Below are 21,779 nucleotides of genomic sequence, written 5' to 3'. Positions count from 1 at the left end.
TCGGTCCCGTCCCTCTCGGTCGCAGATTGTACGCATGGCTCGAAAAATCGCCGCTAGGAGCTCGGTTTAGCTGCATCATGGAAAAGCATTGCCGACCTGCCGAGTTCGTATACCTATAACACCGTCCTTGGGAAGCTTCTCAAACCACCAATTCCAGACTATGGTCCTGGGGCTTACAGGAATTGACTTTTAGATGTTCTCCACGGTGATTATCAGTCGAGCTAGACCAGCAGCATCGGCTGCCTGTCGGGGCTGCAGAGTTAGCTTTGCCATGCCTCTTCGAGCGAAGATCCTCTCACAGCATGCCCCCAAGCATAGAGCACTGGTACTGCTATTCCACCAGCCTCGCAAGCCCTATTTTGCTTACCATTTATTTTTTATAGATGTCAACCCAATCGATGGCCGAAATCTTCCGCGAGGTTCCGGGGGACGAACCCGAAGATGTTCTTTTCAACAGCTTATACGGACTCCGAACGATTGAGCTCAACCGACCGGCCCAACTCAACTCCCTGAACGGATCGATGGCCAGGAAAATTGCGCCGAGATTACTCGAGTGGCAGAAGTCCGATATGGCGAACGTGATCGTTATGAAAGGAGCTGGGGAGAAAGCGTTTTGCGCCGGAGGGGATGTCAAGGCTCTTGCACAGGCAAACGAGACCGGCCCAGAAGGCCAAAAAAGGTCAACGGACTACTTTGCCCTGGAATATAAGCTTGATCATCTGATTGCGACATACGAAAAACCATACGTTGCATTCATGGATGGCATCACGATGGGAGGTGGTGTCGGACTAAGCGTCCACGCGCCAATCAGGATCGCCACTGAACGGACGCTTTTTGCCATGCCAGAGACGACCATTGGCTTTTTCCCTGACGTCGGGGCCTCATTCTTCCTGCCCAGAATGGCTGGTGCGACGGGAACATATCTCGCCCTGACGAGCGACAGGTTAAAGGGTGTCAATGTGTTCTACTCTGGAGTCGCGACTCATTACCTGCATTCGACCAGCCTGCCAAATCTGGAGTCGCGCCTAGCGGAGCTCAGGTTCAAGGACAGCGACCCCCTGACGCGGAGACTCGAGATCATTAGCTCAACCATCGAAGAATTCAGCACAGGCTTGCCGCATGACCAGCCCATGCAGCTGGCTGGAGAGCTGCGCAGTGCTATCGACCGTTGCTTCAGCCACGATAATGTGCCCGCGATCATCAAAGCCCTCGAGCAGGAGACGAAGGCAGAGAACAGCACAGTCGGGCAGTGGGCGGAAAAGACGATCAAGACACTCCACGAGAGATCCCCGACCGCGGTTCACGTGAGCCTGAGGCAGATGCAGATTGGCAGGAAGTGGTCCATCGCCGAGACGTTCAGGAGGGAGCACCAGATTGCTGCAAAATTTATGCGACACCATGATTTCACCGAGGGTGTATCAGCATTGCTTATCCGGAAACCGAGAGGCACACCACAATGGCAGCCACCATCGCTGGAGGCCATCAAGCCGGAGGACAACGTGAGCGAGCCATTCTTCCAAGAATCCAAGGATACGGATAAACTAGCTCTCCTGAACGATTCCGACTTCCGCGAATACCCAAATAACCATCTCGGATTGCCGAGTGAGCATTATGTTGAGCGGGTCGTGATGGAGGGTACGATGAGCCGGGGCGAGGTGGTGAAGCATTTCATTGAGAAGAAGAAGGGCAAGCAAGGTGTGAAGGAGGTCGTCGAAGAGGTCCTGTCAAGGAAAACCATCGTCAATGATAACGGCAAGGCTGTGTGGCAATATTAGGGGTTGGAAACAACAACTACTGGGTATGATAGGGGCTTCGCTGATGGAAAAAGGCGATAGTTTCATTTTCATGTTGCATAGAACGCGAAATTCATTAAACAATAAGTGTAGTTATAAGTATGCGTAGATGTAGAAATAGCCTCGTTCCACGCTGTCAGTTGTGGAGCTGGGAAAAAGGTGTGGTTGCGAAACTGAAGGGTGTTATGTGATTGGCTGCAGCTTGGCAGTTACAGAAACTCTGCAAGACCAAGATCGCGTCATGTTATCAAGATGGAGTTGGTGGCCGAAAAGTGCAAGTGGGGGGTGTCTTCAGAAAGTATAAATAGGCAGGGCCCCCGCCCCCGCAGGGTATAATTCAAAAAAGACGGCACTTTTTCCCTCTCTTTTCGGCTGTCAGATCTGTGGCTGTTGCTGCCTTTGGGAGGACCTCCGGAGTTGTCAGAGACTCAGGACTAAAATCCGAGGAAAGTTGCCGTCCTCCAATCCAGACCAGTCCCCCCTGCCGGAGTCGGGTGGGTCCCCATATTAGCCTAGGCGTACCGTGCAGGCGCGTTAGAGCGGGTCCACCTGAGCTGCAGCCCACCAAAGCCACACGTCAACTCAACTCCTGGACCCGCGTTTTTGGCTGTTGAGAGTTTGTAAACTTACAGACCGGCTCGAGCCTTCCGTATAATCCCATCTTTACACCTCGACAACACGGATTAAAGGCTGGGAAGCTCTCTCTCGTAAGCCCAGCTGCAATTGCATTTGCCACAGTTACACGCCGTTGAAGAAGCCGGACTGACAATATCTTTCAATTTCTTTGTCTTAGTCCTGCAAGGGGTAGGCCGTTTTTACGGCGATATTTCCAGAGACGCGACTATTACGCGCCCGTGGCTGGACCCACGAGCCATGACACCAGCCTCTTTAAACCAAACAGTTTGGGACGAGGTCAATGCTTAATTGCGTTCTTCCCACTCCACTTCAACAATCTCCAATTTCATTCCAACTTCAACTTCTAAACAACATCAAATAGCCTCCAACCCGCCGTCAATCGCTCACGGGAGTGTCAAAGCTCCACGGTGGTTGAACAATGGTGCCCGCAGGCAGGCTGGGGCCAAGGGGCTCCGCTGCACCACCACCAGCGCCGATGCCACAGGAAGCCGATGACTTTGGCCTTCAAGTCCGGCCTATGGGATGTAAGAAGGATCTGCTCTCATTCAGATCCAGCCCGAGATCGCTAATGCATTTTCCTCCGCCCGGCAGTGAAGGTCCATTATACCTTCGACAGGGAAAACCAAGTCAATTGCTTAGCAAGGTGGCCGCACATTTTGCAAATACAGACTATCCCTCTCGACGAAAAGAACTCAATTGGCGTCATTGACCTTAGGACATGCCTCCTGGCCGTCGCTCAGTGCAGTCCTGAGATTATTAACCAGCACGACAATGACTACACCGTCTACGCCTTCGACTACTCAGAACCAGACACCCCACTGGTGGGCCAGGGCATGCTGTCCTGGGGCCTCGATGCGAACAGCGACCCTCAATCCCAACTAGTAACCGGGCGTGTCGCGAGGAATCTATTGGCGATATTCGGAAATGGCATCCGAGAAACTCTGGAGGTCAAGCTGAAATTGACTGCTGTGCCGAAGATGCAACGCGCCGAGTCATCGAGTCTCAACATGGATTCTCAAAACATGAGGTCTGCTCCAACGCCCGTGGACACGACAAATGCCGAGTGGAATTCCTTTGTCCAGTCGAACCCTGCTCTTGGTCGGTCTGCAAACGTCGCCGCCGTTCCATCTCCTGCCCTAGCTCCCGTGGGATTCGACCATTTTGCGCCAGAGAACAGGTTCTCTGATATACGGAGCGATTGCTTGCCACACCAACCGAGCCGACCCCCCAGCATCGCTCCTACTGCTCCGCGAATCCCGCTTGAGGAACCCGCGTCTTCCCAGCCGCCTATCGAGATTGTACACGAGAAGCCTCCCCGGCCCTCCCGTCCTTCGTCGAGAGCGTCTCGAAAGGCGCCCACGGGAAGGCCTAGAGGAAGGCCTCGTAAGAAGCCGCTGGAAACTGGGAACACGTCGGCAGCCGAGGAGGCCACCGACGCCGATGACGGACCGCATAGGAAGAGGGCAAAGATCACACAGGTCGACTACAGCAATGCTGCGCCGTTCGGGTCAGCGCCAGACTCGCTGAGGGTTGCGGCAAGCACTTCAGGCTCTCTCCGAAATATGAGACCTATTGCTGCCGCTGGAAGCGCCCCGCCCGTTGGCCATCTGCAGGATATCCCCCGAGCCCCTACTCCTGTTCCGGAAGCGCCAATGCTACAGAAGCAGCAGCGCAAGCGAAATTCAGTCATGATCCCCCGGAGAGGATCACTGGCCGAGTTTGAGAACACCCACCCGTACCCGCCAAACTTTGGCCAGCAGGCTTTGCAGATGAGTATGGCTCGGGATGCGCGGTCCCCGACAGAGTCCATCGCCCTGTCTCCCGATCGGGGCTATACTCCTGAGAGCGCAGCAGATCTTGGTTCATCCCCCCCGGTGCCCAGGGCAAGCGTTTACATGCAATCGAGCCCTATGCCCTCCAGCCCCGTCCTACCCTCCATGTCCTTGGCCCCGGTAGACTCTGGATTTATGAGCGGAGGAATCGAGGACTTCTTTGACGAGGAAGACCTGCCACAGGAGCTCCCGCGAAGACAATCTCAACCCGACCTGCCCCCAAACCTTCCCGCCACCAAACTGGCGACACAGGCGCCCGTCCGAAAAGGCCGCAACCCGCAACCACAGCCGCAAAATTTCCCCTTTCAAGAGGTCAACCCCGGCCCACCAGAGTTCTTGCCGGTCACCAGTATCTTCAACCCAGCTGGAAGAGCCAAATCCCTGAACAGGGCAACCGCTCCAAAGAATCCTGCATCTAGGACACTCAAGAGGTCGAACACGGCATCATGCCCGCCTCGATCAGAGCCGGGACCAGCTGTCCAGGAGCAACACGTGAGCCAAGATGCTTCGCAGACTGCACCCGTATTTGCAGAGGTGATGGATAATCGTCCGGCTTCTCAGCCTGCGGATGGAGTTAAGCAGATGGATTCCACCGGCATGAAGATGGACATAGACGTCACGGCGAGCGCTTCTATCCAAATGTCCCAGCTACCTTTGAATGACGCCCAGCCCAAGGAATGTGTGGCGGCAGCTTCGCCGAAGGATCAACCACTTTCTAGCACGGAGCCGCCAGTATCCGCTTCCGAACCGGCACCCGCTGCGCCAACCCCGAAAGAAACCCAGCCTCTGCCGGCACGCCCGCCGTCCAGACCTGTATCCCGGAGTGCCACAGTTCCCCCGGCCATTCCAGCCAGCGACCCGGCACCAGACATGATGGCCCTGACATTGCCCCAAGTATCCCACTCTGAAGCCCCGTGTCCTGCCACTGATGGCGCAGAGGCGCCGAGGTTCAATAAGAATCAGGTCAAGAAGCAGTCGATCAAGGAACGCTTGGAAAGCGCCATCCAGAAGGGAGAGATGCCCCCTTTCTGCAACAATTGCGGAGCCATCGAGACACCAACCTGGCGGAAAATCTGGACTCAGGATCATCAAGGTGTTCCAGGTTTCTATGAGTTTTCGGACAAGCCGGGCTGTGTGACGACGATTGACATCTTGGCGAGGAACACTGAAGGCCAGCCAACAATGCACCGCCTAGTCAAGAAGAACCTTGGTGTTACAGACAACAGAGGGGATTGGAAAGAACTCCTCTTGTGTAACCGTAAGTGCCATTCGAGTATCGCTTCTTTGGGTGGAGAGACTGACAAAGGATAGCGTGCGGTATCTGGCTCGCCAAATTCAAGTGTCATCGGCCGCCTGACAGGTGGGATAAAGACGCAGCCAGACTCAACCAACCTCGTAGGAAGCGCGAGTCGAAGGCCGGCAACTCCCGTTCCAGAAAGTCGCGTACCAAGAGCGATGGGCAGCTGAACCCTACTTCGGAGGCATACTTCACAACTGATCCAATAGGGCCCTGCGATCAGCCGTCTCCCAACGACCTGGAGGGCGGAGAAACAGATTCTCAGTCAACTCGCCAAAACAGTGCCGTGACGGATGGCAATGGTGGCCAAAGGCAAGCTTCACAACCGGCCATGGCAAAGATGCCCAACTTGCTCGGTTCCCCAAACGGGAAGGGGCCGGGGTCGACTCATTCAAGGGGTAGCGGAACGGCCAATAGCCCCATCGCAGTTGAAGAGGATGACCTCGGCACGACCCGACGCCTCCTTTTTCCGTCTCCCAGGAAGGATGGAATTCCAAAGGTCCTTGGGGAGCTCGCGGTAAACATTGTCCAGACTGGGCCAATCGTGGTAGAGCCGAAACTGGCAACGACTGGCAAAGATGAGAAACCGACACTGGATCGCTCTGCGACACCTCCGCCCCCGGAAGGCGACGACTTGGATCACCAACTATTTGGCACACCCCCACCACGGCCCTCTACACCTCCCCCGAATGCTGCAAACAGCGGCTCCTTTAAGACTCCGACTCGGCCAACACCGAGCCACAGGCCCATAACTAGGAGTATCTCACGGTCGATCCGCTCGGCGAAATCTATCCCAAGGTCACCGAGCCAGGCACTGCTGCAGCTGCAACGGACGCCCTCTAAGACTCCGCGGTCGTCAGGCCCCAATGCGCTGAACCTGAGCTCCGGCAGACGACGTACGACGCCGCGTCATTCAAACATGCACGCACGCTTCGCCCTCGACGACGACACGAACGGGCACGCGCACCTACACTTCGACTCGCCCTTCACCGCGACGCTGAACCAGCTCCTGTCGGAAGCTAACGGCTTCACGGCGGGATCCCCGTCGCACGGCCTCGTCGACCTCGACCTGAGCAGCCTCCCGAACCTCGACAGCGACGACGTGCAGCACCTGGCCAACTCGGGGGCCCTGGACTTTGGCCACTTCCTTAACACGGACATGGCGATGCAGAGCTCGCCGCCCTTGCTGAGGAGCCACGTCATGAACTTCGGGGGCGCTCTCGGCGGGCTCGGAACCGGCTCCGAGCTGTAGGGGGTTACCGGTTCGAATCGGGAACAGCGGGATCAGGTGCTACTGCTCCGACGAGGAAATCGAGTCGCAACTTTATATTTAAGCAGCTCTGTGGGTTTAATGGCGACATGGGTCTTCTACAGACGTGTATGGGTACATGTCTGGCTACGGCTAACGGGGTGAGGTCACCGGCGACAACTGTCGAATTATTTGGTTGCATAGCGGAAATGGGGGCGTTGTGTTCAAGGGGCGAGCCAGGCTTTCCTCCTTGGAAGGCGCAAGGGAAGCGCCTGTCATTGCATTGTGTTTTACTATGATATCCCATGTTACCTTTTTTATGTTCGAGTGGACGGAGAGGAGACAGGCTTGTATGCATCTCCATGAGGAAAAAAGCAACAGTATTAGCTTAACACGCAATTACCGATGAGACGAGGTTTTCGTGACTTGACCGTGCCACCCCTTTTTTTGCAGCGTGACTAAAAGGGGCAGGCAATTGGCCGTACAATCGCTTGCGCTCCATTCAACAGTGCCAGGCAAGTAGGCATCATCATGCAAGGCAAATAAGTAGTTGCAGCCAGGGGTTGGAAACACAGTCACGAGGTGGATGCAGAAAAGTATAAGAAAGAAAAAAAGAAATAGACTTCGTGGTCATGCCGATTTACTTGGACATACTGCTGGATGCAGTCAGTGTCTTTATTTAACCTCGATAAACTCTAGATCCCAATGCTAGCTCCCATTCCCACCTAATGCAACGCAATGTAACGCCCAAAGTAGACAGCTACGCAGTATATCCCGGGAGGTGCCAAGAAATCCACTCATTCCTTCAGCTGGCCCCTCGCAATCCGCCATCGCCCCGCCGAGTCCATGCTCATGGCGATGGTCATGTTCCCGACGCCCTCGATGAGGGAACTCATCAGTTCGGAGTAGTCCTCCTGCTCCTGCTCCTCCTCCTCCTCCTCCTCCTTCTCGTCGCCGCCAACTTCCTTCCCATTGGTCCTCCCACCACCACCGCCACCACCGCCACCGCCGACGGGGAACCGGGCGCTAGATTTCCTTCGCGGGGGAGACGGGGCTACAGAAGAAGAATAGGACGACGAAGAAGACGATGATGATGAAGGGGCGGGAGAGGAAGAACGGGAAGGAGAGGGGGAAGGGCGAGAGGGCGGGGGGGTCTCCTGGGAGGAGGATGGGGAACCGGCTGGCCAGACGACGGAGACGCGTCCGCGACCGCCGGGCCGGGACCGTCAGTGGGCGGCGCCGGCGGCGCTGCCCTCGGAGACGAAGAGGTTCTTGTGCTGGTGCGTCAGCTCGACGAGGGTGTGGCACAGGTTGAAGTCTGCGAGGTGTGTTGTTAGCTAGGTATAAGGCTCCACTACTTGCTACTCGATAGTCTGTGCTCCATATCGCTTGATAATGGGGCCTGGGCGCGAGGAGGTCATGAAAGAGAAACAATGCAGATGGGGGATAGAAAGAGCATACCGACGCCGGTTCCAAGGTCAACCGAGCTCAACACCTTGATCGAGAGATCCGGGTTCACCTTGCCGATGAGCTGGGCGCCATTGCCAACAGAGAGGTGGGCCTCCTAGCAGCTCATTGTCAGTCAGGGGTCCACGATGATGCTATTGTTTTGTTTGGGTAAACCGTGTGTGGTTAACCAGGAAACGCACCCGGTTGAGGTGAGCAGTGACATTGCCATCGGCGTCGACGATGGCCTGGTCCCCGCGCAACTGGACGACCTTTCCGACAACCATGACATTGCGGCCCACGTACGAGTCCAGGTAGGGACAAGATATGCGAGGGGTCGACTCCATTGTCTTAGTCGCCTTCTGGCAGGTTCGCTTGGTAAAGCCTCACGGAAGATTCGAGACGGCGGCTTTCTAGTTGTTGGAGGGCGTGGGCAGGTACCACGACTTTGGGCCGGGTGCAGATCACTTGCTGCAGATCACTTGCTGCAGATCGTTGGCGCCCCTTTCCTGCTAAAGTTTGGCCGAGTATCCGTAGACGCCTAAGGAATGAAACTTGGGATTACTTGTGAGGCTGGGCTGCAAGGCGAGGAGATTGGTAGTTCAGCCTGTGCAATGACGCTCCTAGTGTACTTTGAGTTTGGAAGGTGTGGCTGCGGGGTTTTGGGTGGAATGATTCGACGATCTCGATCGCGATGACACTTACACTGGTACACCTTGGCATTGGGCTGAGCTAGTTCTACTTTGTAAATGCAGACCCACCTGCCTGCGGTTACGCGAAGTCGCCACCCGATTCTACTGCGTTACATACGTGTAGCCACCTCATATTAACCCTGACCCCCCAAAAATATTCTTGGCCTGCCTTCCTTATCTATCATACTTCTCTAGGCAGCACCGCCCGAAATCCAACCGAACTTGTTGCTGGAGGCGCAGCAACACTGCCGCATGCGTCGATATCCTTAATACTTAGACTGAACGCGAATTGAGCAGACAAGCAGCGCTCAAACTGTTTGGGAATATTGCGCGCTTCGAAGGGATGCTTGGCAAGATAAGACTGATGAGTGGCTGATCTGGCATGCACTGTGTCCACTTGATGTGGGGAAGTGTCTATTCAGTGGGGCCTAAGTTGATGGGAGCTTCCCCTCGGGATTAACGCCGGAGAGTGAGTCCGGAAGCGCAACTGTCAACATCGGGGCTATTCCATCTTATTAACCATGTTCTCCATGCAGAAGGTAAATTCGAATTCGATCTGTCAACCTGTCGCTGCATTGGTAGGTCCTTTGGGTCGCCATCACATGGGTTGCAGTGTGGCAAATCTTCCCTGCCACATGCGTCTGATATCCAGATCCATCCAATTTATGGTTCAGATCGTGATGAGTTTGGACGAAAGAGCAATACCTTCCGATGCGGCAGCGGATATGCCATCCCAATAATGTCTCAAAATCAGATGAGATCCGGTATCTTAGATGAGAATAATTCATGAGGCCAATGAATTACCCCCAAGAAGCTTCCCTCCCGACTGAATCTCGTTTTTCGTCTTTGTATGTGAGATGGGACCTCATCTACACTAGAGTAGGTAGGTCTGTACCATGCCAACCATGCCATGTACCGGGACAGCCTATTAGCGACTAGCGTAACTAACTATCTACGGAGTCGATTCTGCGTGCAGCGCAGTCGCTGAGCCACAGCCAGCCACGATGATGATATCTGCAACTTTGCTGAGCTGGAGGTTCATCAGCCTCCAGAGAGTGACGTCAGAACCCAGTCGTCCAGACTACGCAGATCAAATCGGCATTGCCAATCTGGAGCTTCGAAGAGCGCCTCAGGATCGACCACTTACTTTTGAATCACGCGACATGGCGTCCACGCGTCCACGGTTGCGACCAATGTTACGAGAACCACTCCGTAGTGCACAGTAAACTGGTGCTCTGGAAGAGGTCTCAGATCTTGCCACCAAGGAAGATAAGGACCAAGCTAGGGAGCTGCCAGGTATTTCTTGGCACCTCGGCCGTCCGTGCACATACAATACCATGGTTTGGTCAACCAAAGATCATGAACAGGACAGGGGCTTATTATTTGCGCCCCCGGTTTGGATGGTCAGTCATGAACCGTACTATCTGATTCTGAACCTGCCTGGCCTGTCTTTCCTGGTTAGCAGCCCTTCTAGAGATAGCCCGGTATTCAAAGACGGATAAGAGCGGCGTCTTTGCAAGATGAATCACGGCCTACCGCTTGCAGTAGAAATTTACACTGTCTCACTGTGTCCGTCCAGACCTGACTGTCAGGAATTTGCCATTTATTTTCCAATCCAAGACTAGGCACACTGCATGAATGGCCCTTGCCAAACTTCCTACCAACTGTACGCCATAAGTACACACACGTGTTCTAGAACGTCGTCGCCGTCAAGTAGCTGTTCCTGGCCAACTTTCGTATTCTCCCAGTGATTGAAGTCCATAGACCAATCAGCAATCATCAATGGCCAGACCGGAACTCTCTCCAAGCGTAACGTCTCTCCTCCCTGTCGGTATGGACGTTGTACTTACTGGATGTACCTACCTGTAGCGTATCCTGCCGGTGGGCTCCGACTGGGCCAGTCCTGTGGATCCCAGGCCTAGGAATTGATTGCCAAGCTCCGGCCTATCCAGGCGCGACGTTCGACCTTCTTGTAGTTTCCTGCTTGGCCTGTCCACAGTTACAGCACCGAGCTTGGTGGCCAATTCCTGGTCCCTTTTTATTTTCGCATTCCAAACTTGTATCCAAAAGGCCGAATGTTGTCTAGGATTCACATATCCATGGCCGGGTTCCAGACTTATTCACTCTTTCCAACACCCAACGTTTGTTGTAGAAAAGAAGAAACTCGCTGCTCAGTTCCATTTATGTAGCTCTGCCCCACCAGAGCTTCCCTTCAAAGCAGCTCGCCTAGCGGCGATACAAACATACCTCCTCTCGCCCCTCTTCCCCTCCCACCTCTCCGCGTTTGATTCAGAGAAATTGGTGGTTTGAGGGAGGTTGAGACCAACCAGCCTCTGTTTTCCTTTTCCGTACGACCTCGCCTTAATCCACAGTGGGGGACTAGGTCTGCGAAGCCAGTGTAGCAAAGGTGTGTTTCCCATGCATGCTCTCCTTGCCCGTCAGCTTGCTCGGACAACGGTCGGCTCCTTTGCAAGTGACATGCTGGCTGGCCCCCGCCCCTTTGGAATGCATTCATTAACTGAGAATACCATTGCCCACGTCTTCTAGACTTCGCACAGTTCCCTCATTGATCTTGTTCTGCTGGCATCTCCGGCCACATTTTGCCTCTTTTTTTCTTGAACCCGGAATATCGCTGTCCTCCCAGCTTCTCGCCTCATACTCGCAACCTAAACACCTGGCCCATTAGGCGCAGAGTCTCGAGATCCAGTAGTCGAGGCCTCTATCTATCGGGTGGGGCGCGGAGACAAAGGAAGGGATGGACAGCCCTTCCCATTTCTTCAATGATTGCCTAGGCCTTAGCGACGGGGATTCGTATCCAGGCACTTTCGACAACGACAGGGCAGCTGCGTACGACCAGCACCGCGTGAAGCTATACAACGACAAGCTACTAATCGGCGACTCGCCCTTATCGAGGACACCCAAGTCCCAGGTGCCCAGATCCAGTATGTGGGGTCGGATACACACGACCGATATGGAAGGAGCAGTTCCTGATACCCAACCACTGTACATCGACCCAAGCCTATACTCTGCCAACGACAGCATCACGGCACTTCCCCTGCAAGCAGAAGAGTCTTCAGCGACACCGGAATCGCAGCCATCGATGCGCCGCCCGTCGAGTACCAATTCGGATTTCCGCCGGGCTTCCAAGTCCGGCAGCTCATTGACCGACCTCACACCACCCGACAACCCTCCACCTAAGAAACGGAAGCCCAGGAAAACGAAAAGGGCAGCAAACATGCCTAAGGACGAGGAGAAAAGGGTCAAATTCCTGGAGCGGAACCGCATAGCGGCAAGCAAGTGCCGAGAGAAGAAGAAGCAGTTCGTGTCCGAACTAGAAGACACCAAGATCGACCTCGAGGCCCAACATGCCCAGCTGCAGCTGGAATATAACAGCCTGTTGAGCGAGGTGAGCGGGTTGAAACATCGCTTGATGGCCCACGCGAAGTGCAACGACCCAAATATCGACAGCTGGCTGTCGAATGAGGCCAGGAGATTTGTCCAGACCACCACGGATCTCTTTGGTCCTTACCAGGGCCCGTCTTCCCATTCCTCTCACACGCGGAACCACAGCACCGCCTCCAGCCGGCAAAGCGTCAGCTTCAACCCGCTCGACACCGGGGATAGGCGCGACAGCATTGCATACTCCCAAGGTACGTTTCCAGGTCTTGTTTGATACCTCCGGGTAAAAAGCTCGATGCTGATTCGAGGAGGCTCATCATTGCAAGCATCCCCCACCGACATGGTTTTCCCACCGATCGGTTCGCCAAAGTTGAAGACCGAAATGAGCATGAACTATGATCACATGCCCGACAACCTGTTCAACTCTGAACAGTAGTGGTGTGGCGTTGCCCTCCGTGGCAGACAGCTTCAACACTTGACGAAGACACCCATAGAGCCCCGCCCCGCCACGCCCCGGGGCGGACTCTTTTCGGGCTACACGGTTCACTCCCACTTGGTGTGGTCATTTCCACCACAAAAACCGGAGCTTTCACGATTTGTTTTGTACGGGGAGTAATGAGTGATGATCTCACCAGGGGAGGTTTCGGAAATGGTCAGGCTCCGGCGTTTGGTGGGAAAGGCGTATGGTTGGCAAATACCATTGGAACTCTCTAGGTTCCTCGAAAATATTGGGCCGGGCTTCTTTTTTTTCCCAATTGAAAATGGAGAGGCGCAACTATTTTGAGCTGGGTCTTGCCACACGAGGGGAGGGCGTCCCCCAGGGGGTATATTGGAACCTTATTTGTGTACTACTACCAGCCAGCTGCCTAGTTGGTCATGCTGAAATCGAGAACGTCGATTGAGGCTCTCGTCCCCGGTTGGAAATGTATCGGCGGCTCTGTATGATGTGTTTCCCCCCTTTGATTGCCGATTGCTGTCGATGGATCTGGCCCAAGTCGGCATTTGGAGCCCTGGAGCTTCTAGCTGGATCTTGTAGAACTCGGGTCTCTCAAATGGTCTCCGTGATGCGCTAGGTGCCGGGTTGGGAGTTTATCTCTTGAGGAGTTGAGGCGACGGTGAAGGGAAAGGCTCGAGCGCGGTATTCCCCAAGACAACCATGACATATACCCTTTTGGGGGGGGCCAAGAAAGTAACACTCTGTCTGATGAGTGAGAGGCTCAAAGATAGGTATGCAAAAGGTGACGGGAACTGGAACGGGAACGGACCCCGTACCAAGCAACCAGGGGAATGGGGTCCTCGCCTTTTATGTCATTTCCTTTTAGTGTCTACAACGTGAACCTGTCATCAAACCTGGAGCCGCATCACGCGCCAAGTTATTCATTCCCGCTTGTTCTTCGTCTATTAGCTCAGTTTTCAAAATTTCGGGGAGGTCTGCTCCTCCTCCGACCTGGCCACCGCCGATCACGAATCCGCCGTCGGGAAGACGGGGTCGAAGTCATGGCGTATGGGGCCGAGGTGCACGATGCATGAGCCGCTCCATTCAGTAAAGTGCCGCTGCCAAGTGGGTGAAACAAGGCAACTACGTCGACGCTCCCTGGCCTTCAATCTAGTATTCCAAGCTGATGGGCTGAGGCTAGCGGGCTGACTGACTTACTTTTCAACCCATCGGGTCGGGTCGTTGACATGGAATAGAAGTAGTTGTTAGCAATAGTGACGCAATGACACAATTCGAAAACGGAGGGGCCCTATCGTAATCGTAACGCTGTGAATTACTCAAGTTTATGCCTTTCTTGTTGAGAGACTGCCCTCCTCACGAGAAGGTGTGGTGGCTTATAGTACAGATCTATACAACTTTGACGGGTTATACCTCATACATATACAAGGACTCTCTTTCTGTGTTTCCATATAATGCCGCCGTGGAACCTCAAGCGACAACGGCCTGCCCCAGCGGAGGCCCCGAGATAGGGATCCCGTTGACGACCACGCGGCTGACCAGGTCGCTCTGGTGCTGCTCGATCATCTCGCGCAGAGCGCTCCTCTCGATGACGATCCGGCCAGTCTCCAGCAGGTCCTTGACGTCGACGTCGCTGAGCTCCAGCGCCCTCGCCTCCGCGCCCGCGACCTCGAGGCTGGTGAACAGGTTCGCCCTCTTGTCTCCCGTGACGAACGTCGTCCGTCCGTCCTCCCTCCCCCACTCGAGCCCGCGCAGGATCTGCGTGACGTACCTCTTGACGAAGCCGTCCTCGAGCTCCTGGCCCAAGACGCCCGTCTCGGCCAGCTGCAGGAAGTCGTCGGGCAGGGGCAGGTCGAGCCCGTCCTCGGTGACGATCAGCTCGCCGCGCCGGTAGCGCCAGCTCAGCGCCGTGCGCCACGCCAGGTCGTACACCTTGCGGTTCAGCCGCGTGCTGAAGTCGCGCGGCTTGGGGCCGAACGTCTTGCCGCCGCCCCGCAGCAGCGGCGACTGCCGCGTGCCGCGCCGCGCCTTGCCGGAGCCCTTCTGCGGGCCCATCTTGCGGTGCGAGCCCGCCACCTCGTACCGCGTCTTCGACGACGCCGTCCCCTGCCGCGTCGCGTCGCCCTCGAACACCACGGCCAGGTGCAGGATGTCCCGCCGCAGCGGGAGGTGGAGGTGCTTCGTGGACCAGCATTCGAGGGATCGGGGTTCGAGGGAGGGGAAGGAATAGATCGTCAGCGGCACCGTGGTTACTGGAGGAGAAAATTGGTTAGGACTGGCTGGCATTGGGGATTGGGATATGGTAAAATTGCGGGAGAGGTTGCCGTACTGGGATTCCACGATTCTGTAGCTGATCTTGTGATATCCGGGACCGGAGCAGCGGTCGCCATTGATCTCTTGCTGACTGACGGAAGTGATAATGCCTATGGGCGTCGCCGTATTAGTTCGGGCATCTCAACTCAAGCCACACATCCAGCCCATACCGGTGCAGCCTTGCAGCTCTGTGTTGAGAGGCTCAATGCCCTCATTGCCTCGCCGAGGCTCTTCACCCCTTTTCCAGCCATCACTGAATTCGCTCCGAGTTGGCGTCAGGGGATTACGGCATCAACACGTTGGATTGGGGCGCGGCTGTCGATGATCTATGATAATCCAGAGAATGAAAATGCTTGAAAAGATCCGACTAGAGTGCACGGACCCACTTACAGCTTTGGTGCGGCGGAAAGCTCCGCCGCTGCGGGTTGCAAGGGTCCCAGAAATTTTACTCCTACCCAGCTCGCGTGTCAAGTCAAGATAATTGAAAAGCCGCCAACCCGAATTGACGTCGCCCAAGCACAAGTAGCCGCGATGTCGAGGTGCCAGCAGGTCGGCCGGCCAATTGTGCGGTCCTTACAGCAAGGAGCTGCTTCGAGGGCATGCACGGCATCGGCAATTGCCATCCGGCAGTTCTCAGCAACATCGTGCTCCCTAGACGTTGAGGCCGCGACGGTATCAGAACCAAAAGCCCCGAGCGGACCACCGGCCCCAAGAAACCCATCGGACTTGGACTGGAAGCGACGGAAGCTGGACCCCAACGTCACGACGCTTCGATGGGCTGAATCGCGGCTGATGAAGGCTGGGACGCCGCCCATCGGGTCCAGGAGGAGACGAGCGGCAATCCGCACGAGCAACAACATCCCCTTTGAGCAACTCCCCTACCAGTGCTTCCAGGAGGCACGCAAGATCCTGAACGCGGACCGCGAGGAGAAGATTGCGCAGATAATCGCCGAGACGGCCAAGATCAAGCGCCTAGAGGCTGCAGATGCAAGCACCATGAAGGGGGGCGAGGAGCTGAAGCAGCGCCGGCTTGCCAGCTTGAGGAAACACGTGGAGGAGTTGAAGATCCTAGCCGACATCAACGATCCCCTTGTAAAGCGGCGGTTTGAGGATGGCATGGGTGAGTGTGACCTTCCCCCCAAAAAACCCCACCAAATAGCTACGGGACAACCAGACTGACAACCACCCAAAAAAAGGCGACATGACGAAGCCCATCTACAGATATCTCGCCGACCGGCGCTGGCGGGAGATGGACCGCAAGATCACCATGCAGCGCATCAGCCAGTTCTTCATCGTGCCAGACGTGCTGCCCAAGCTCGAGCCGACAGCCGACGTCAAGCTCTTCTTCCGGCAGCAGAAGGTGACGCCCGGCGAGATCCTCGACAGCCGCGTGACCGAGGTCCCGCCGACGCTGCGCGTCCAGGTCTTCGACAAGGGCTCGCGCCTCCTCTCGGTCGTCGTCCTGGACAGCGACGTCCCCGACCCGGACCGCGACGCCTTCGGCCGCCGCTGCCACTTCCTGGCCGCCAACATCCCCTGGGACCCGTCGCGCACGAGCCTCCCGCTGTCGCGCGTCCCCGCCGCCGTCCCCTGGCTCCCGCCCTTCTCGCAGAAAGGCGCCGCCTACCACCGGCTCGGCGTCTACGTCCTCGAGCACGCCGAGCCGCTCGACGACGCCCGCCTCGCCGAGCTCTACGGCGGCGAAGGGGGCCGCGACGGCTTCAGCCTGCGGAGCTTCCGCGACAGGTTCGGCGGCCCGCGCCCCATAGGCTTCACCATGTTCCGCTCCGTCTGGGACGAGGGCACCGCCGACGTCATGGCCCGCCACGGCATCCCCGGCGCCGACGTCGAGTTCAGGCGGCCCCGCGTCGAGTCCCTCAAGCCGCCCCGCAAGGCCAGGGGCTGGGAGGCCAAGAGGCAGAAGGCAAAGTACAAGTTCCTGTGGAAGTACACCAAGCGCATTGCTTGAGTGGGGTGAACGTGAACCTCTCGCTTCGCTTGCCCGAGGCTCTGGGAGTGTGGTTGTGTGGGTTGTCGTGTTGGATAATTGCCCTCCCCTACCGGAAGTGGTGGGGATGTTTGGGGAGGGTGTTACTTGTATCATACGTGCGTCTGTACTGGGAAATATCAAGTGAGAACGGGTGTACTAGATAGACTCTTGTGTGAATATCGTCGAAATTCATAGGACGTTCAACTTGCCCCTGCGTTTTGGACTTGGACTCTGAATCTACCCTCGAGAAATAACACTTGAGCCAGTATACTCTCGGCAGTGAGATACTCCAACAGTGTACACTATATTCAACAAAGCTGCCTCTACCATCTATCAGTACAGTTTTCGACAACCACAACAGACTAGCTAATGGACTCTAATCCCTATCCGTTGTCCCCCTTGACCGGGAGTAAGTTCCTCCAGCCGTATCCTACAACCTTCATAACCCTTTTTCGATACCCCCCTAGGACCTGATTCGAATCCCAAACCGTTGTCCCCCTTGAGTGGGTGGGTAAGCAACATACAGCATATCCTTCACCCCTCGTGAATTTTTTTCGATGTCCCCTTGGACCCGATTCGAATCCCCAGCCGTTGTCCCCCTTATGCGGCGGTAAGCAACATACAGCATATTCGACAAACCGATTCCATTCATCTTCACTTCTCCCCGAAAGGCTCCAGCAGCCCCTGCGCTGCCATCCACATCCCGGCTCCGTTGAACAGCTCCTCGTCGGGAGCTTCCCATTCGATATCGATACCGGCCTCCACGTTGGCTGCGCCGGAGCTTCTCGTGCCATTGTCGGTTTCCCAGGCCTCGCCCGACGACTCTTTGCGACCATCCTCATCCGGTTCCCACTTGGGTTTCGCGAGGGCTAACACGACGAACTTCTCTTTCTTCCCCTCCGGCTCTTCGGCTCTCGACTTGGGAACAAAGAGTTGCTCCAGACCATCCGCAGGCCGCTCGGTAACTTCGGTTCTCTTGCCCTGCTCTTCCGTTATCGCCTTGGCAGCAGCGAGTCGCTCCAGGGCATCCACGCGCTTCTCGGCGATTTCGGCTCTCTCCCTCCAACTCCGCCATTGGAGATTTGCTGACCGCAGCCGCCCCCTGAGTGAGCCGATATCTACATTCTCCTTCGCCTCGATCTGGCGACGCAAGCGCGCCACCTCGTCCGTTTTGGCACTCAGCTCTTTTTGGAGGTTTTTGATCTCGGCACGAAGCAGTGTAGTCCCACGGCTTGGGCTCTTGTTGGTCCCGACTCTGACAGGCGTGGACGCTTGTTCCGGACGAGGTGCCTGTGGCAGTATCCCTTCTGGACCTTGTGCAATGGTGGTTGGTCCAGCAAAGTCCATGTGTCGGGATTCGGGATATTCCTGTAGGCGTGTCGTCGTTCTGCCAAAGCCTCCGATACGGCGGTCCTCAGCAGACTCTACTGAAGTGATGAGTTCGGCTTGAGACGGAGGAAGCCTCATGGTGGGAGTAACCGGTGACGACGTCTCAATCCAGTTTGCTATCCTTTCAGTCTCCAAGCTTGGCTTTGAGAGCAACCGCGTGGTCCGCCAATTGCCAACCGACGAACCAGCATTGCCTTTCTGTCGCACCATCTCCGCAGGGGTATCATCGCTAGAATACCCTCCTTCGACTACTTCTCGCTGCATTCGCAGAGGAATACGGCTCGACCGTACCGAGCCCGCCCTGTTTAACCTGAGTGACTTGGATGGTGAGCTGTTGATGGTATATTGCGACGTTCCATCTCCTGACCACTTGTTTCCACCACCATGGCCTGTGTTCCGTGCCGGTGTAGGAAAGACTTCCGCATCTTTCGAGGCCCTTTCGAAAAGTGCCGCCATTGCCTTCACGGCGCTCCCACCAGTCGCTACACCGGTTGGGTGGGAGAGAGTCTCCCTGCCCGAGGTGTTTGTCGGAGTTCTGGGAGGCTCTGCCGAGATTTTGGATCGATTCTCAGAAGGACCATCGAATGGCTGGGATCTGGTCTGGAGAGGTCCCAACGGGTTGCCACCAAACCTGCCCTCTGCCGATGACCGAGGTGCATCATGGGCGACTTGCTTAACCCCAGTACTCTTGTATCCCTTTGGCGGCTGAAAGATCCTGACTCTCTGGGGAGGAGGATCATATGATCCATCTCGCGCTTGGGGTACGGGGTGCCTGATAACGGACTCAGTGCTCGCATTTCCCAAAAGGTACAAATTCCCGAGCTCTTGCAACTCTGCCTTTGCTGTGCGCTCTTTATGTGGCTCTCGTGCCGGAGCCAGAGCCTGACGGACCTGCAATTGGGGAGGCTCTTCCGATTCTTCGACACTCATCATCCTGGTAGGCAAGACGAAGCCCTTAGGCCGAGCCCCGTTGTGAACATCCGGGCTATGTGTAGGAGGCGGCTCGAAGGTTTGGGGGAGGAGACGACGGGAAGCACTCCCTGACGAGTGACTGTTAGAGAAGGACTGAGCAGACTTCGAACCTCGCCTCCATGTCGAATATTTGCCACGCATCGTACGCTGCTTGACGGCAGATCCATCTCCTGGTAAGATTTTAGCACTGAGTCGGTGCCGTTTCGAGGAATTGGCAGACTTACCGTTGGAAGTGGACGAGCTCTGTGGCACCACGGACTCGCTTGTATCAGCATCTTCGGAAGGGAGTGGGAACTTGTTCCATTCAGCAGGATTTTTGGGAATGAGGGCCTCAGAAGCGATGGAGCGCAGCCATTTGTCTCCTCGTTGGAGTTGCCCCGGGGCAACTCCATTCCCAGTGGTAAACATACCCCGGCTTCTCATGTAGACGACCACTTCTCTCCAGTGGGAAATCACCATCTCGGCGACACTGTTGGCTACGTGGATATTGTCAACGGTTGACGAAGTTAGAACAGACTCTTCGGAAGCTCTGCTCTTGCGTCGCTCTCTCCATCGCTTCGGGGGCGTGAAGACGGAGAGTACAATACCAGAGTGTGGGCTAGCCACACTCGTAGTGTAGGAGTTTATCAGATCTCCCAGCAGCAGCGGACCGAATACGATACCCAATGCGTCGTATCCCATCAAGTCTGCAGCCGGTGGTGGGATTCCTAGATCGTCATACCCTTCGTCTTGCTCTGTAGCCGTGTCAGCTACTCGGCCGATGAGACTCAGCAGCCCGAAAACGGCATATATCAGCTCCCTGCGGTACTGGGACTTGACAGTTCCGATTGCGAGTGCAATGAGGCTTGCACGGATTTTGGTCTGCTCGGTCTTGTTGATCTCGACATCCTCAGGCAGCTGACTGTGGATTGCCACCAGCGCATCAAAAAGAGAGAGAGAGCCCAGGATGCCGCCTGGCAGGCCCGCCAGCAACTTCTTGAAGGTTGACGCTACGTCGTGGACGCCGGCATTGATGTGTGTAGGCAGACCCGGGTACCGGATGGTGCTAGAAATGCTGTCCGCGTCTTTCTCTGCGCAGTAATAGTTGTACAAGACACTCACGACTCGGACGGATCCAGGAATGCGGAACAGGCCCCGAGTGTTCGTACCTACGGGGTGTCAGTAAGCGAGGGGGTTAACAGGTAAACCACTCATGCCAAATTTACCATGCTGAATGAGGTACTGAGCCGTTGCCCGGAAACAGGTGGGTAGGACGAGAGGGCCTGACGCGTACTCGGGGCTCATTTGGAGGGTACTCTTCCCACAGAGGCGAACCAGCGAGTCGGGATCTTCGTCTTTCAACCCATGCTTTCTCGGATTGACTAGCTGCATTGCCAAATCGCTCACGCTACGCCGGTGCTGGATTTTCTTTTCCGGTTTGGCGTTGTTGTCCTGGCTTGTCGCTGACGTCTGCCGCAGGAAAGTACGGGAGAACCAGCCCCTTTTCTGCTGATCCAGCGAGCGACCCGCCTATGCCATAGTTAGATGGTTATCATCACCGCAAGTCTGAAAATATCTATACTTACATATTCCGATCCCAGTCCTTCGTGTATCAATGATCGTATGCCATGCTGTTCTAACGTTCAGTGTCACTCTGCAAACTCGACGGGGGGCCGGGGGAGACTCACCTGTTTGGCGAGTCGGTTGTACTCCTGGACGAACAGGATGCGCTCATCAACTTGATCCTCACCAGAAAGACCGCCGGCCCCTCCAAGGGACGTAGTCCATGTTGCGCTCCTGTTTCCCTTCCGACTAAACGCGTCGGTAGGCGCGCCGGCGGCTGGAGTGGGCCGAGGGATGTGGTCTCCCGCGACTGGGGAGAAGTCCCGACCAAGGCGCGTCATCCTCAGTGTCACCTTGCGCGGGTAGGATGGGTAGGTTCCCGCTGCTAGCTGCCGATGGAAGTGAATCTAATGATGCCTCATCTAGACTGCTGAGACGATGGTTTGATGGTTTGATGGTGGTTCTGATGGAATCTCTGTAGTCAGGGCACGTATGGAAAGAAGTGAAATTGTGGTTGCGATGATGATGAATCCAAGTCCCTCTGAGGAGGAGTGGAAGAAGATGTAGTTATCGTGGGCCCCGTAAGTGTCGTGGGTCCAGCCTGGGAATGTCCTTCGCTGAAGGGCGGAGCATATCGTGAATCATTGTCTACCTGCTTTCCCGAGCCGGCCTTTGTGCTTTCCCGATACTTCTTCATCACAGTTCAGGTGCTATTGGCTGGAATTGTTCGCAAGAAGGGGAGAGAGATAGTAGAATCTAAACAGGGAAGGAGCGT

The 21,779-nt window shown here is 55.8% G+C and overlaps 7 protein-coding genes across 7 annotated transcripts; 4 read left to right on the top strand and 3 right to left on the bottom strand.

Moving 5' to 3' along the window:
- The first annotated feature begins 72 nt into the window (after positions 1-72).
- On the top strand, positions 73-2,141 carry QBC33DRAFT_541937 (ClpP/crotonase-like domain-containing protein). Its single transcript, XM_060428213.1, has 3 exons — positions 73-103; positions 194-325; positions 384-2,141. The coding sequence occupies exons 2-3, from the start codon at positions 194-196 to the stop codon at positions 1,773-1,775; spliced, it is 1,524 nt and encodes a 507-aa protein (XP_060282349.1). The 5' UTR covers positions 73-103; the 3' UTR covers positions 1,776-2,141.
- A 763-nt stretch (positions 2,142-2,904) lies between these two features.
- On the top strand, positions 2,905-6,810 carry QBC33DRAFT_453447 (uncharacterized protein; the record flags this gene model as incomplete). The annotated part of the gene is made up of 4 exons (XM_060424685.1): positions 2,905-2,953; positions 3,021-4,795; positions 4,865-5,519; positions 5,573-6,810. 4 exons carry the CDS (start codon positions 2,905-2,907, stop codon positions 6,808-6,810), a joined length of 3,717 nt encoding a protein of 1,238 aa, XP_060282348.1.
- A 1,155-nt stretch (positions 6,811-7,965) lies between these two features.
- On the bottom strand, positions 7,966-8,697 carry QBC33DRAFT_109202 (replication factor A protein 3). The gene is made up of 3 exons (XM_060421905.1): positions 8,457-8,697; positions 8,269-8,371; positions 7,966-8,125 (listed from the first exon to the last, which is right to left on the bottom strand). The coding sequence occupies exons 1-3, from the start codon at positions 8,598-8,600 to the stop codon at positions 8,034-8,036; spliced, it is 339 nt and encodes a 112-aa protein (XP_060282347.1). The 5' UTR covers positions 8,601-8,697; the 3' UTR covers positions 7,966-8,033.
- Positions 8,698-11,700: 3,003 nt separating this feature from the next.
- QBC33DRAFT_516042 (uncharacterized protein) lies at positions 11,701-12,780 on the top strand (the record flags this gene model as incomplete). The annotated part of the gene is made up of 2 exons (XM_060426122.1): positions 11,701-12,595; positions 12,671-12,780. The coding sequence occupies 2 exons, from the start codon at positions 11,701-11,703 to the stop codon at positions 12,778-12,780; spliced, it is 1,005 nt and encodes a 334-aa protein (XP_060282346.1).
- Positions 12,781-14,060: 1,280 nt separating this feature from the next.
- QBC33DRAFT_493878 (ribosomal protein L4 domain-containing protein) lies at positions 14,061-15,506 on the bottom strand. Its single transcript, XM_060425516.1, has 3 exons — positions 15,282-15,506; positions 15,128-15,221; positions 14,061-15,050 (listed from the first exon to the last, which is right to left on the bottom strand). Exons 1-3 carry the CDS (start codon positions 15,360-15,362, stop codon positions 14,269-14,271), a joined length of 957 nt encoding a protein of 318 aa, XP_060282345.1. The 5' UTR covers positions 15,363-15,506; the 3' UTR covers positions 14,061-14,268.
- QBC33DRAFT_109048 (phosphatidylethanolamine-binding protein) lies at positions 15,318-17,418 on the top strand. Its single transcript, XM_060421904.1, has 2 exons — positions 15,318-16,231; positions 16,308-17,418. The coding sequence occupies exons 1-2, from the start codon at positions 15,643-15,645 to the stop codon at positions 17,078-17,080; spliced, it is 1,362 nt and encodes a 453-aa protein (XP_060282344.1). The 5' UTR covers positions 15,318-15,642; the 3' UTR covers positions 17,081-17,418.
- On the bottom strand, positions 17,419-21,234 carry QBC33DRAFT_589086 (uncharacterized protein; the record flags this gene model as incomplete). The annotated part of the gene is made up of 4 exons (XM_060431571.1): positions 17,419-20,610; positions 20,758-20,971; positions 21,028-21,072; positions 21,130-21,234. Coding segments are annotated over 4 exons (3,219 nt in total), but the record flags the coding sequence as incomplete, so codon positions are not given.
- Positions 21,235-21,779: the final 545 nt, after the last annotated feature.

Source organism: Phialemonium atrogriseum, assembly GCF_030411735.1.
Source record: "Phialemonium atrogriseum strain 8032-3 unplaced genomic scaffold QBC33scaffold_16, whole genome shotgun sequence".
Lineage (NCBI taxonomy): Eukaryota > Fungi > Ascomycota > Sordariomycetes > Cephalothecales > Cephalothecaceae > Phialemonium > Phialemonium atrogriseum.
The sequence above is the reverse complement of the archived record's forward strand: the minus strand, read 5'-3'. Positions and strand labels throughout refer to the sequence as shown.